General features: G+C 44.1%; 1 protein-coding gene across 10 annotated transcripts in view; it reads left to right on the forward strand.

The window, feature by feature from the left end:
- Positions 1-16,001, forward strand: part of LOC144770317 (GLIPR1-like protein 1) — a 1,599,314-nt gene that overhangs the window by 274,258 nt on the left and 1,309,055 nt on the right. For 5 of the 10 annotated variants that reach the window (XR_013598866.1, XM_078654750.1, XM_078654767.1 and 2 more), the window contains exon 1: positions 12,633-12,747. The exons of the other annotated variants lie outside the window; for them this stretch is intronic. Coding sequence is in view for 4 of the 5 variants with exons in the window: in XM_078654750.1 (XP_078510876.1) it covers positions 12,652-12,747 (96 nt within the window). In the remaining variant the exon portion in view is untranslated. Of the gene's footprint in view, positions 1-12,632; positions 12,748-16,001 lie in introns of those variants that run through there. 10 annotated transcript variants of the gene reach the window in all.

The raw sequence follows: 16,001 nt of genomic DNA on the forward strand, positions 1-16,001 counted from the left end.
TCGGACCCCTTTTCTGACTGTCTTGAGGAACGGATTGTGCAACTAGTACTTTCATTTTCGTGTCTTTCATACGTTTTCTCTCGTGATCTTGCTCTTCTCTGATTCTATTCTGGTGATATTGAAGCATCTGTAACATCTGGGATGGGGTATTAGCTTGCCAGGTACTTTCGACTTTCAAAACTCGATTCTTAACTTGTGGACTTGAATTCTCGACTAGTTTAGTAACAAAAAGATGAGGGTATGACTCGCTACTCGTCTTGAGGCCACTGTTTATAATAAAACATTTTTCAAATCTAGAGTAAAAATCACTAGTGTCTTCGTCTTGTTTCTGTTTACATGCTGAGATTGCATCCCAGTCTTCCTTTTTAGTTGCTAATAGTCTGGGCAAAACTTGTATTAATAATTCTGGTAATTCTTTACATTTATCTCCAAGACCGGTACCTGGTACTCGTGCCTTGTCTTCGGCTTCTAGAACTGCCCAATCGATCTTTTTCTCTCCCACCTCCCATTCTTTTTCCTTGAGTTTCTCATATACCCCTGCGGGCAACAGGACCTTTAACATTTTAATAATATCTGGATACGTGTATTCTCCCATACGGAGCATGTCTTTTAATTCTCGGTGGAACCCTGCTGGATCTTTATCATGACAGGGAATTAACTTTTTCATCTCTAAGAGTTCCATCTTTGTAATTGGAGTGTAAACAAACACTCGTTGCATCTCACCACCCTCTGTCTTAACTGGATGCACTTCTCGTAACGGATTCTGTCTGTCTATGTAAAAGGGTTTACTTTCTGGGGGTGAGACATGAACAAAATGCGGGTTCAGAAACGTTCTGTATTTGTGGCGCTGTTCTAGAATGACACTAATCAAATCGGTACCTAAACCTTTCCATTTGTACTGGAGTAACTCGTTCAGGACATTATGTAACGGACCTGGATCAGAATGTTGACCCTCATACAAAGTAATGAGGTGCTGGATCATATACATACCCACCAGTCGTTGCTCGGCTGGGGGCAATTTCAGAAACATTTGTGCCACTATTTCGTCTGGAAAAGTGGTAGAATCAGTAATCCATCGGACTGCTGATCGGACTAGTTCTTGTTCATGCATGGTACTTAACTCGCTATAACCGATTCGTGATTTCAGAATGTGATCGGTAGCTTGAAATACTTGTTCTAGGGAACCTGGTTCTGGTGCTGGATGATGTAAAACTGACTTGTGTTCTAGGCGTAAATGGCGATCTGGAAATCTAGATTTTCCTACATACGCTATTCTGGCGGGATTCTCATCCTCTACCTCTTCTGTAGAAGAGTCATTTTCTTTCTCGCTTACTTGTGCTGCCTTACATTGATCGTGTAACCTTATTATTTCCTTACGGATTTTCTTGTACATACTCTCTATACTACTGATGTTCTTATGCTTACCCTCGGCTATATTATCACTCCACCTTGTCAGGATTTTCATTTCGGCCTGATCTTTAGTCGGGGAATCTTGTTCTCTTATTAGACAATTAATCAGGAACTTTAATAGCATGAGCTGGATCTCAGCTTTCCTTTGAGACATGACTTCACTAATACTTTCTGGATCATCCCCTGTACGGATGAACCGATATATTCTGTCTAGATCTCCTTTCATATCTGGTAGGGTGACTAGATACTCGGTCACCTTTCTCACGCGTAATGAATATAAAACCATATTATCCTCGCCTGGGACTGGATCATAGCCACATTCGGTAAGGGCTTTTCTTATTTCTGCAACAGACTGATGTCTGGGCGTACGCTGTGACGCTTGTGCATGTAATTCGACTAACGTTAAACGCTTGTGTGGCGGCGGGGTTCCTGGAGGACCTCCCCCTGCGGCCCCTAAACTAGAGTCGTCTACTGATGCTCTTCTTCCTGGCAGAGTGGGAAATGGAAATGCAGGCTGGACTTGTATGGCGGGCTGGACCGGGGGTACCGTAACAGGTACTCCGGTGTCTGAAGGAGCGGGAAGTGCCTGATTTACAGGGACTGGCGGAGTAGGAACAGGATTTGCATATTCTGGGACTGTGTCGTCCAAATAGGACGAAATGAAAATATCAGCTGCGGTCGGTTTGTGACGTAGCTTGGTCGGAACTAATGGTGGCGGGAAATTACTGGATGCCTCTGGGGTCGCTTTTGGCAAGCCCTCGGCAAGAAGAGGATACATACCCTTAATAAGAGCATGCCTCTGTCTGTCTGACTGTTCGGTTTTAACTCGTTCACCAATCTCGATTAATTCCCTTTCTTGGGCTCGTTCCAAGGATTCTCTACTTAGTTCTGACTTTCTGATTTCTTTTTCGGTTCTTCAAAAATAGTACCGGTAATTAATTATTTATTTACCACATAATGGCGCCCGAACAGGGACTTGCCCTTTCCCCACGCGCCGGCGAAGCCACGCAGGCCCCCTGACCCTCTGCAGCCGTGACGGAACCATACCGTGCACGTGCAGATATTTCTGCTTCAAGTATCCCTCAGGCCCACGGAGGAGACGGAGGTTGCGGTCCAGCATCCAGACGAGGCGGTGAGGAATGCGGCGAGTCCCGACCAGAGCCCAAGCCGAGAGTACAAGGTCCGAGGTATCTGGAGGCCCACCTGTAACTGAAGTCCGAAGTCCGTAGTCCGACGTCGTAGCAGTCCAGTCCAGTCCGAGGCCTTCCGTTCTTGCTGCCCGGTGAGTACCGTTGCTGGGGTAGTATCTAGACAGGGTCAATTAATTTGTCTCTGGTCCAGTGGGTTTGGGTACACAGATCCAGTCCGAAGTGTTCACCTAGGTGGATACGGGTCCTGACGTGTCTCTTTATGGGACCGGTATGTTTCGTACTGTTTTAGCAGTGCATCTAGTAATTCTAGTAAGTTTCGTTCTCGAGAAATTCATGTGTTCTGTTCTCAGTATACCAGGTAATATTCCGTCCGAACTGTTATTCCAAATGTTATTTAATGTGTTTTCAATGTCGTGGTATGAGTGATTTGTTTTTCTATTCATTACTGTGTTTATCGTGTATTGTATTGTGTTCGGATTCAAGTTTAGAATGCCTCTGTTTTCCAAGTTACGTCAGTTAAAGACCAGAAAAGGGTTGCTCGAGGAAGCGGTTCCTGTCCCGCCTAGGGACAGTCCAGGACATTTTATGTATCATAAGCATGGCTTAGGTGCCATATTATATCTAGACTTATGGGTGGACTATACCAAGGAGTTAGAAGAGAAATATAGATGGCCCGTATCGGGTACATGGGATACCGAGTGCATCATGAGAGTAGAAGAAGCATTATGGAAAAAGAAAGCCAGACAGTCCCAGAAAGATGCCATCGAGTTATGGCGCAAAGAATCTCATAAAAGAACCGAAAAAGAAATCAGAAAAACAGAATTAAGTAGGGAATCCGCAGAAAAAGCCCAAGAAAGAGAATTAATCGAAGTAGGTGAACGAGTTAAAGCAGAACAGTCAGACAGACAGAGACATGCCCTTATTAAGGGTATGTATCCTCTTCTTGCCGAGGGCTTGCTAAAAGCAACCCCGGAAGCACCATGTAATTTTCCGCCGCCATTGGTCCCGATCAAGCTACGTCACAAACCGACCGCAGTTGATATTTTTCTCTCGTCCTATTTGGACGATACAATCCCTGAATATGCAAATCCTGTTCCGCCTGCTCCTGTAAATAATGTAATTCCTGTTCCTCCAGCCACCGGGGCCGTGGGTACAGTTCACGTTACAGCACCCGTTACAGCACCCCCGGCCCAGCCTACAGTACATGTACCCGCTACATCAGTCACTCTCCCAGCACGTACAGTACCCACCGACGATTCTAGTTTAGGAGCCGCGGGGGGAGATCCTCCTGGTACCCCGCCTCCACACAGACGTATGACGCTACATGAACTAGCGTTACAGCGTACGCCAAAAGTTCATACATTCACAGATATCAAGCGAGCACTTACCGAATGTCGTTATGATCCAGTTCCAGGCGATGGTACCATGGTCATATATTCATTACGTTTAAGACGGGTGACCGACTATTTGGACACCCTGCCCGATATGAGAGAACACCTAGACAGAATATATCGTTTTATCCGTACAGGAGTGAATCCAGAAAGTGTTCACGAAGCCATGGCTCAAAGAAAAGTCGAGACCCAGCTCATGCTTTTAAAGTTTTTAATTAACTGTTTAATAAGAGAACAAGATTATCCGGAAAAAGATCAAGAAGAAATGAAAGTCCTGACCAGGTGGAGTGACCATATAGCCGAGGGAAGACACAAGACACAGAACTGTATAGAGAGTATGTACAAGAAAATTCGTAGGGAAATAATAAAGTTACACGAGAAACGAGAAGCTACACAAGCAACCGAGAAAGAAGACAACTCTTCTACTGAAGAGGTAGACGACGAGAATCCCTCCAGAATAGCGTATGTAGGTAGAACTAGACTTTTAGACCGACATTCACGCCCAGATCAAAAGAAAGTTTTTCCTCCTCCAGCACCAGAACAGTGTTCTCTTGAGCAAGTATTCCAGGCTACCGATCACATCCTGAAATCACGAATAGGTTATAGTGAGCTCAGTACAATGCATGAACAAGAACTAGCCCGATCAGCAGTCCGGTGGACTACTGATTCTACCACTTTTCCAGACGAAATAGTGGCACAAATGTTTCTGAAACTGCCCCCAGCCGAGCAGCGACTGGCGGGTATGTATATGATCCAGCACCTCATTACCCTGTATGAGGAACAGCATTCTGATCCAGGTCCGCTACATGATATATTGAACGAGTTACTCCAGTACAGATGGAGAGGTCTAGGTACCGATTTAATTAGTGTCATTCTAGAACAGCGCCACAAATACCGAACGTTTCTGAATCCACATTTTGTTCATGTCTCACCTCCAGAAAGTAAATCATTTTACATAGACAGACAGAATCCGTTACGAGAAGTACATCCAGTTAGGACAGCGGGTGGTGATCTGGAACGAGTATTTGTTTACACCCCCATCACAAAAATGGAACTCTTAGAGATGAAGAAGTTAATTCCCTGTCATGATAAAGATCCAGCAGGGTTCCACCGTGAATTAAAAGACATGCTCCGTATGGGAGAATACACGTATCCTGATATCATTAAAATGTTAACCCCTTCGACGCTCATGAAGAGCTGGGCTCGTCATGAGGTAGCCTCCTGCTACGCTCATGACGAGCCCAGCTCGTCATGAATAATGGGTTTTTGTAAAGAAGAGCACAGGAGGGGAATTTCGCTAGCGCTCATGTGGTTAAAGGTCCTGTTGCCTGCGGGCATATATGAAAAACTCAAAGAAAAAGAATGGGAGGTGGGAGAGAAAAAGATAGATTGGACAGCTCTAGAAGCTGAAGATAATTCACGAGTACCAGGTACCGGTCTTGGGGATAAAGCTAAAGAATTGCCCGAGTTGTTAATACAAGTCTTGCCAAGATTACTAGCCACGAAAAAGGAAGACTGGGATGCCATCTCGGCCTGTAAACAGAAACAAGACGAAGATACTAGTGATTTTTATTCTAGATTTGAAAAATGTTTTATTATTAACAGTGGTCTGAAAACAAGTAGTGAATCGTACCCTCATCTTTTTGTTACCAAACTAGTCGAGAATTCAAGTCCACAAGTTAAAAATAGAGTATTGAAAGTCGAAAGTACCTGGCAAGCTAATACTCCGTCACAGATGTTACAAATGCTCCAGTATCACCAGAACAGAATCAGGGAAGAGCAGGAACACGAAAGGAAACGTATGAAAGACACGAAAATGAAAGTATTAGTTGCACAATCTGTTCCACAAGACAGTCAGAAGAGGGGTCCGAATCAAGCCAGTCATCCTGCAGCTCCCGTTAAAGGGACCTGCAATTACTGTAAACAGCCAGGTAATTTTATAAACGAGTGTGCCGTTCTGAAACACAACATAGCTACTGGTAAAACTAAAGAAAGACCACGTCCGCCTAGACAAGAACAAGTTTCACAGACTTCCCAGCCACCACAGAATGCACAACAGCCAGTTACAGCACCGCAGCCTATCGCTGCAACACAGCATGTTACACAGCAGATGTACCAGTATGCCCAGACAGAGTATCCAGATTATCAGCCGTATTCATGAAACAGCCTAGAGAGGGAGGTAGGCTTGCCTCTCATCGAGATACCTGTAGATCAAGAGGGTCCCTATGTACATAGTCAAGTATTAGGGAAAGACAGAAAGTTTCTGATTGATACAGGGGCAAGTAGGACTACTATCAGTCATGACGAGGTTCCAGGGGCTCCACTCTCAGGCTCTAGAAATGTTTCCCTTGGATTTTCAGGAAAGCCTATTGTTAATGAAATATCGAAACCAGTTACTCTAGAAGTCGGTCCATTGTCCCGAACTACTGACCTGTTACTCACGAAATCTTGTCCAGAAAATTTGTTAGGCATTAAGACATTGAAAGAATTAGGAGCAGTAATTTGTTGTTCCCCAGAGGGGGTCCGCCTGTTTTTGAGAGACTTCAAAGGTCATTATGTATTACGTGATTTTGATCCAAGATTATTGAATGTACCACAGCATTTATGGGCGCAAGGTCCAACTGATGTAGGTTGTATGCATATCACACCCCATCGTGTGACTCTAAAGCAAGGTGTGGTTTTACCACGAATCAGACAGTACAAATTGCCACCTGAGGCTGTAGCAGCCTTATCCAAAATTATTGACGAGCTTATGGCTCAAGGAGTGGTTGTAGAAACTGACTCCAATGTATGTAATTCTCCTATCATTCCAGTCCTGAAACGTACTGATCCAAATGCACCTCCAGTATATCGATTAGTGATTGACATTCGAGAACTTAATAAATGTATCATACCCCAGTACCCAGTAGTCCCAGATATTTCCTCACTCTTGACAGCCATTGATTCTGAAGCTACGTTCTTTACAGTTATCGATCTCAAGAACGCATTTTTTAGTGTCCCCATTCATCCAGACAGCCAGTTCCTTTTCGGATTCTGTTTAAATGGAAGAAGCTATAAATTCACACGAGCACCTCAAGGTTTCACAGAAAGCCCTAGTATTTACAGTCAAGCACTTAAGAGACAACTAGACAATATTCACATGCCAACTGACACTGCCCTACTCCAGTATGTCGATGATCTACTGATCACAGCCCGTTCTGAACGTGACTGCGAGCGTGCGTCACTTACAGTTCTGTATTTTCTGGCCGAGATGGGGCACAAGGTGTCCCCTTCCAAATTACAATTCTGTGTCCAGCAAGTGGTCTACTTGGGACACTTACTGTCCAAGAGGGGTAGGCAGTTGACACCTGACCGTATCCAGTTAATAGCACGTCTTCCACAGCCCAAGACACAGAAGGAGGTACGAGCTTTTATCGGCCTCACTTCTTACTGCAGACAATGGATTCCTCAGTACGCATTTCTAGCCAAACCACTGATACAGTTAACGACACAGGAGGCAGCCGTATCGACTGTCCTCCCTTGGACCCAGGAACATACACTTGTTTTTAATGAGTTAAAGAAAGCTTTATGTAATGCACCTGTTCTAGCAACACCGAACTACAGTAAGCCTTTCACACTTTTTGTCACAGAACGTGATGGTACTGCATTATCTGTTCTCACACAAGATCAAGCAGGACAATACAAGCCTTGTGCTTATTTTTCTAGCACATTAGATCCAGTAGCCCAGGCTCTGCCTGCGTGCCTCAAGTCAGTTGCAGCCACAGCTCTAGCTATCAGACAAAGTGATTCCATAGTGTTAGGACACTCCCTGACAGTACAAGTTCCACACTCCGTGGAAGTTCTTTTAAACCGAACCCAGACTCAGCACTTGACAATTGCACGTTTAACAGGTTATGAACTGACACTGTTTCAGCCACACATAGAAATCAGACGCTGCAACATTCTAAATCCTGCTACACTGTTACCGTCAGTTACTTCAAATCCTGCCACACATGACTGTGTGGAAGTTGTTAACACCATGACAAAGCCAAGACAAGACCTGACAGATATTGCATTGCCTGATCCAGACCTGACACTTTATGTGGATGGTTCATGTATGAGAACAAGTACAGGAGAACTAGTAGCCGCGTATGCAGTGACTACTGAAACCGAAGTTATAGAAACACATCGTATTGACACCCTGTCTGCTCAAGCAGCAGAGCTCATCGCTCTGACCCAAGCCTGCATACGTGCCAAGAACCTGAAAGTAAACATATACACAGATTCACGTTATGCATTCGGAGTCGTACACGACTTTGGAGTGCTCTGGCAGGAACGAGGTTTCATGACTTCTCATGGAACCAAGATTCAACATGGTCTCCTCATTCAAGCTCTGTTAGATGCAATACATTTACCGACAGCTATCGCTATCATGAAGTGCAAAGCACATACGAAAGTTACTGACATTATTTCCCAAGGTAACGATCTAGCAGATCGAACAGCCAAGCTCACAGCTTAGACTCCAGACATTCCAGTTAACACGACACAGACACTCACTCCAGATCAGACTACTTGTATGACAGTTAAGGACCCTACACAAGATGTAATAGATATACAGTTACATGCTACTTCCGAAGAAATCAAGAAATGGTCCGAACAAGGAGGGGTCCAGACAGATCAAGGATGGTTGACGAAGGGAAAAGCCACATGGTTTCTCCCCGACTCTATGGTTCAAGTCATTATTAATACCGCACATAGTCCAGCACATCTAGGAGAAAAAGCTATGTTAGACAGTATTCAGAACCTTTGGTTCAACAAGCATTTACGAGCAGCCGCCAAGCAGAAAGTACGTACCTGTATGATATGTTGTCAGTTCAATCCAGGTAAAAGTGTCCCGGTGGAACAAGGTGGATTCCAACCTCCTGACCACCCTTTTGAAGTCCTCCAGATGGATTATATTCAGATGGAGCGATGTCGAGGTTTCAAGTATGTCCTCGTAGTTGTATGTGCTTTGTCCAGGTGGACAGAAGCATATCCAGTTCCAGATTACACAGCTGCGACCACTGCCAGGCAGTTGGTTCGTGAGTATTTTCCCCGCTATGGATTACCTAGGGTCGTGTATTCAGATAACGGCCAGCCATTCTCATCCGAGCTCATGAAACATGTTTCCCTTCTGTTAGGGTACCAGTGGAAGTTCCATTGTGTACGCCATCCTGAAGCAGCCGGTCTCGTAGAGAGACATAACCAGACTTTGAAAATCCGAATTGCTAAAGTATGTACAGAGAAAGGTGTAGATTGGTTAGTAGCTCTGCCAGTCGCTCTTTTTTACATGAGAATGGTTGCACATTCCAGATCAGGTCTGTCCCCTTATGAGGTCCTATTCGGCCGCCCCCCAAACATGTGGGGTACACCTAGACCCCGTTGTATTACCGACGTTTCCAGTAATATGCTGACAGATTACCTAGCTTCCTTGATGTCTGCCCTACACTCTTGTCGTTCACAGGTTGCCGCTGCATTTCCAGACAACACTGAGGTGAAACCGCATGAAGTCGTTCCGGGAGAATTTGTCCTGGTGCGAAATTTTGATCGTTCAAGTCCGCTGGAACCCCGTTGGAAGGAGCCCCAGCTGGTGTTATTGACAACAAGGACTGCTGTCAAGCTTGAAGGTCGCAAGGGCTGGGTGCATACCAGTCATATAAAGAAATTCCATGGATTGCGACAAAAGACATTTATCAAAGACTGCCCTATTCTTAAGGACTGCCCAAAGACAGACTCTGAATTCAAACTTCCCCTGTTAGAGAAAACTCCGCAGCAGGAGTATAAAGTAAAACTCCGGTCTAGTAAAATAAGTCAGCCAGTTTAATTGTCTAAGTCCCTCTCGGGTGAAACGGTTAGACAGGTTCCTGACATGTATGAGATAGACCCACACAGTGAGAGAGTTAGTCAAAACTCTAAAAGATGTATTATCGTTCTATTCTTTTTATTATTTTTGAGTCTTATGGTTACATGCATAAGTTATGCTTTACATTTATGTTTTCCAATTTCACATGTACATATGTTTTCTAATGCTACAGTAGAGCACACATTCAGTGATCTGCCTCCTCACGAGCTATCCTACCGTCTTGCTATGCGTAACAACACATTCATTCGAATGTTGCACTATTCACACCAGACCAGCAATGCCACTAATTGTTGGGTGTGTGGTCGACTCCCCCCTTTTCAGACACCGAAGGGAGTTCTGCCACTTTTTCCCTATCCGTTTTCACATAAAGGTTCGTGTGGAGCATGGTCCACGTTAACGTCATCCTCCACTGATATGTCCCTTCTGAATCGAACATGTTTCCCAGACAAGCAAGGTCTTTCCCATAGAACAGGGTTAGATCTAGAAAATGAAGTATATGATTTAGGTAATTATTCCTCGAATTTCATGGTCCTGAATGTTCAGTCCGATACTACTCCAGATTTGCCTGCTATTTCAGTACTACCAGTCAAAGGCGAATTATGTGTCAAAAAGAATGGTTCCGCACATGTAGGACATAGTGATTGTACTACTATTGTCGAGTATAGTGACAGTGGGAAATCTATTTTCAAAGCCTCACGTCATTCTTATTTTGTTTGTGGTCAGACCGCATATGTTCGTCTGCCCCTCGATTGGGATGGAACATGTTACATTGCCTTCCTACTGCCACCAGTTTTTTTGGCCCCATCCGATTATCACAGAAACACACGTTAGACCTAGAAGGGAGACTGAGTCCCCAATTGTCGATCAAACTGAAACTGCTCTAGAACAATATCAAGACTTCAATAAAGGTTTCTATTTCTTTATAGGCCCTATCCAGAATAGTAAGTTAATACGTAGGTTAACAAGAACCCTTGAAGCAGTAGTGAATGAGACTACTTCCGCTCTAGGTAACTTAACCGAAGAGCAATCTGCTATGAGATTTGTCGTGCTCCAAAATCGTCTCGTTCTTGACGTCATACTGGCCGATAGAGGAGGAGCTTGTAGAGTCATCGGATCTAGTTGCTGCATTTTCATTCCTAATAACGCGCCGTCTGTTTATTCAGCTATAACCAGACTTCATAAAATTGCCCATCAGTTACACCAGAATCCAGGCACCTGGACATGGTCCGGTTGGCTCTGGAGTATCATATCTGCCTGGGGATGGAAAGTATTGTCATTCCTAGGTATAGCAGTAATGATTGTATTCAGTTGCTGCCTCTGTTTACAATGTGGCCCTGCGATTTGCGGCATGTGTGCTACATCCTGTATTCCTAGTCCTAAATCCCGTTCCAAGACAATTCGAGACGAGCAAATGATGCTATATGAACAGATAGATGGTATCATGAATATTGATGTTTCCTGATGGAAACGTAGGGCACAAGGAGGGAATGTGGAAAAGTAAATTTTGCCATGTTATATGTGCCTACGTGTTCCCCATCTTATGCTATATGTGCATGATCGATATGCATGTATTCCCCTATGATCGATTAAAGACGCAATCATAGTTGTGTCCAACTCTAGTACGCCAGTTTCCAGTTCTTGTGAAAGCAACGAGTATTAGGCCTATGTTGCCACGTTTTACAGTGTGCACGTTAATCCATCGAATTGTCCCCGTTTCTAGGCCTCAAAAGGGCCCGGACATCAGATTCAGCTCCAGTCTCCTGAACCCTCTCCGAGGAGCGATGCAGCCCCCACCTGCATCCCTGACCCTTCACTTACTTCCTGCCGCACGGTGCCCGGCCCGGCCTGGCTCTGCCTGCCTGTCTGCCAAGAGTATGTTATGCTTCTAGTTATCAGTCCAGCCCTCCTTCTCTGCATTCCTAAGCTACTGAACCGCATCAACAGTTCCAGCCATGGTGTAGTCTTTCTGTCTCCATGTAAGAGAAATACTGTATTAATATTCATAGAATATTCCTAGCACACGCAATACATGTAAAATTATGCATGCACCAGTCTTAGTGTCAAGTAGCCTTTGCCCTGATAACTTTTGGATTCTATCAACATGTACTCCAAACACCAGATACCAGATATGATATAGGTACAAGTCGTTCTGACACTGCAGACTTTAGTCTCCTCTTCTAGCGCAGAAGTCATAGCCCCCAGTTCTTCCTGGTAACACGTCATTGCCCGTTTGCGCGCACCACTAGGTTAAAGGTCCCAGCTGCTCAGGTAGCCCCCTCCATGTTTCCGCCCCATTTATGACACTTCTGTGACGTCTACATCACATGTCTATGTATACGCCCTGTACACGCCTTCTTGCTTCACCCATTTTACTCTTATCTTTCGCGACTGCTACGAGTTACGCCTACTGCTACGCCTACTGTATTGAATGTAATGTAATTGTTTTAGTATATATACTATGTACTGTTACTGAAAGTTACCCATTCCCATGCCATTCCCATTCCCTGGCAGCTGCCTTCATTCTATTTCCGTGCAGGCTATCCTGTTCCTGTCCCTTCCCTTATGCCTGATTAAAGCCTGTAAGACTCCAATACCTCGAATCCTGTCTCTTATTTATTGAGCTATCTGTTTTATTCACTGTATTCAAAAATAGTACCGGTAATTAATTATTTATTTACCACAGATCCACTGGGATGTTTTACATTTTGAATTTTGGAAAGTGCACAGCAAGCTACTCACTTGAGGACAATGGAGAAACCACAAGTAACAGCAGGCCAGAGTCTGGCCACGCCTACTGTGGCGCGATGTTTGGAATAAAATGGAAGACGCCAAAAGTGCCCTGCTGTTCCTTTCTTCTCCGAAGCCCCCTGAGGAAGTGATGCACGAAACGCGTTGGGACTGGAGGTTGTATCGCGTGAGTTCAGCTATGTTCTTGCTGCTGCTTCCTACAAATAAAGTAATTTGGCAGATGATGAACCTGTGGCGAGGCATTTTTCACAGCAGGCAACTGTTTGATGGATATATATATATATATATATATATATATATATATATATATATATATATATATATAACTCCAACTGGTCACTGTGCAACAAAGCCTCATGCACGCTCACCAGTACGCAGACAACGAAGAGAACGTCCAAAGCCAGTCTTCAGGTTATGATTCTTTATTAATCACACATAAAGTGCAGGGGTGCAAAGATCGTCGAACAGACGCGTTTCGGGCGTGAACGCCCTTGCTCACTGTTAGCGGGGGAATGGACTCATACATACTTAAATAGCACATAGTGAATTTGAAAAAGCGCGCCCAATGCAAAATTAGGTACATCAACATAGATGAAGGACTTAAGTCAAAACTCTATACAATGTAAACACCATCTGTGGAGGCCATTTTGGAATGGTGAAACCTATCCCAAATATAACATTACAAATATAAATTGTATGTGTATATGGATTGTAATCACTATACATTCAAAAATAGATTAATGAATTATTATCTTTATACATGATATGTATGATTCATCAATTGCTGTAAACCATATTGTAGAGTACAAATACTTCTAGTGAACACATATCGTCAAAGCAAATTTTGCCTTTATATTAAGGTGCAAAATGTTATAGTTTCCTTAAATTATAAATACTTCATATATGAATTGAATTAATATCTGTGCAAATACATGATGGTAATGAGCGTGATCTATATATAATCTATATCCCCTTTTTTCCCAAACAAGATATGAATTCATTATAAAAATCAAAGATAATCTATTCTTACATAAGCTGTGATGTGCCGCCGTCCTCTAGTACCCAATTTAGTAAGAGAAGATGGAGGCTATATTCAAAGCCTTAACACCAGGCAGTGTCGGTGCGTCCATTAGGGCGCTGGGGCGTTTCCCCACAAGCCGCCCGCGCCCACAGCTCCCTTGGCGTCTCTGAACTTAAGTCAACTCTCAGTTTACTTAAGTTCATAGACGCCGAGGGCGAACTGACAAACATGCCAGTGAGTATGACGTCAGACCGCACACCCCCTTCGGAGTCTGAAGGGGGTGGGTGGGCCAACATCATGTTGACTGACATGATTGTCAGACCAGGGGCAGGAGGCAGCACCACAAGTGCACATGAGTGGAGAAGGTCGGCGTATTTTTCTGCTTTGGCCAGTCATGCTCACTAGTGCCTCAAATCTCGGTCTTCTAATGGGCAGGCGGGTGGTGAGTCACCCTACTCTAGGTCAATCCTGGCGCTGCCAGGATTGGCTGAGAGGGGTTGCCACTTGCCAGCAGTGATGCGGCTGTTCCATTCCTGTAGGCGCCAATGGACCCGAGGCGGCGCAGACCTGCTCAGGTAGGATTTTTTATTTATTTTAAAACTCCACCCCCACGAGCCGCGACTGGCATTATCACAATATTATCACAGTGCAATTGCTGAGGGATTATATTTGCCTTCCTGCCACGGTTACTGCGGGGATGCATTGCGGAATTTCAAAGAGCCTGACAAACCATTTATTGTATAGTTAAGAACCTGTTAGGAAATTAGTATTCCGAATGCAGTTTTTGCTGCAAGGCTATTGAATGCAATAAACTGAGTGCGGCTCAGAAGTCTCGGGCAGCCAGCCATGTTTGCTGTATGTGATTTAAGGGGAAAAAAGTTGTATTTCAAGGCAGTAACAAGGCGAATATAAATTAGATGCGTACCTTTATGAGGGTAGTAAACCACTGAGACAGCAATACCTTTTAGTAGGGTTGGTATAATGGTATTTAATTCGGGAGTTATAAAAAAATGCATTCAATACGAGCCCACCTGTGCTCAGTGCTCGTGCAGGAATGTAGCGCTTCATATCCAAGAGCTTGCACATAGCAGATAAATTATGCTAGAACAGACACATTACATTGTTGACACGTTTGTGCTTGGCATGCAAAACATAAACTCAACTAACATTGCTGCAAATGCATCTCCTTCAATACTACTTGGAAACTTACAGCTCACAAATAGGCTTGCACAGCAGCTCTGCAGTAATAAACTCTGATATGTTCTTCAAGTGATAATAGGGCTTCCTGTGTGGCGGGGGTGATGAGTCACACATTCTAGGCATTCCTTCTTTGGTTCTGGGACTGGCTTCATGGGACCAACTGGAAGTTACCCGGGCATTCGATTTATGTGAACACAAAATTCCCACAGACCTGGCTCTTGCTCTTAATACTGATGTTCGGCCTTTTTACAAACTCCCATCCTTGGTAGAGACGAGAATAGAGAAATAGGTATAAAAGCGATTTATAGAGCATCACACAATTTTGGAGTAGTGGTGGAAGGGCCGAACGTACCATGCATCGTGCCTCACAGGTCAGCAATGTAGCGAACAGGCAATATCTGCGCTCTCTCTATCCTTTGGAACAGACTACACGTCAACATGTTACATTGGCAGAAACTATAATTTTATCGGTATGCAAATCATAATTATTTCTGCATATTTTGTAAATAATTATGCACTGCGCTGGTGCAGCATTAAACCTGTTTCAGTGGCATCTTGGCGTAGACACTGGGGATTGCCTGAAACTGTTAGGCTTGGCAGGGGGCGGGCAATGATTGTGTTACTCACTCGTGAATGACACCTCCTCTACCAATAGGTCACTATTTTAACCTGCTAGTCTTCACCTAGTACAGGGTTCAATTCACACCTTTTTTTGTATGTTTAAATCGAAAGTACAGCAAAAATACTGTTTTTATATTCACAAAAGTTGAATTTGCAGTGTAAAAGTATTTACAAAGTCCGTGGTTTCCACACGACGTCATTTCCTCCGGTGGGGTTTGGGGGTGGGTTAGGTTACAGGCTCGAAATGTCCAGGACGTTTGCCCACAGAGTTACCAATTGTGGGTATTCTCGTCGTGCTTTTGACTCTGAACAACGGTCCACGGTTTGACAGACACCTTCCAAATGAGGCATAGTCAACCTGCATAGGTTTCTGCACATGCATGGTCTTCAATGTTTCTAGAATAATCAGTTCATAGCGTAAACACCATGGCTCGGATTCCGTCAAGAGCATCACGCTGGAAAGTTTTACATGGACTCACATAAATTGGTATATCATTGCGTTTTTGCACTGGTCTGCCACGAAAATGTCCATGCAAAAATGCTGATTACTTAACCTAGTCCATAGTCTCTTGACTATG

Source organism: Lissotriton helveticus, chromosome 1_1, assembly GCF_964261635.1.
Source record: "Lissotriton helveticus chromosome 1_1, aLisHel1.1, whole genome shotgun sequence".
NCBI lineage: Eukaryota > Metazoa > Chordata > Amphibia > Caudata > Salamandridae > Lissotriton > Lissotriton helveticus.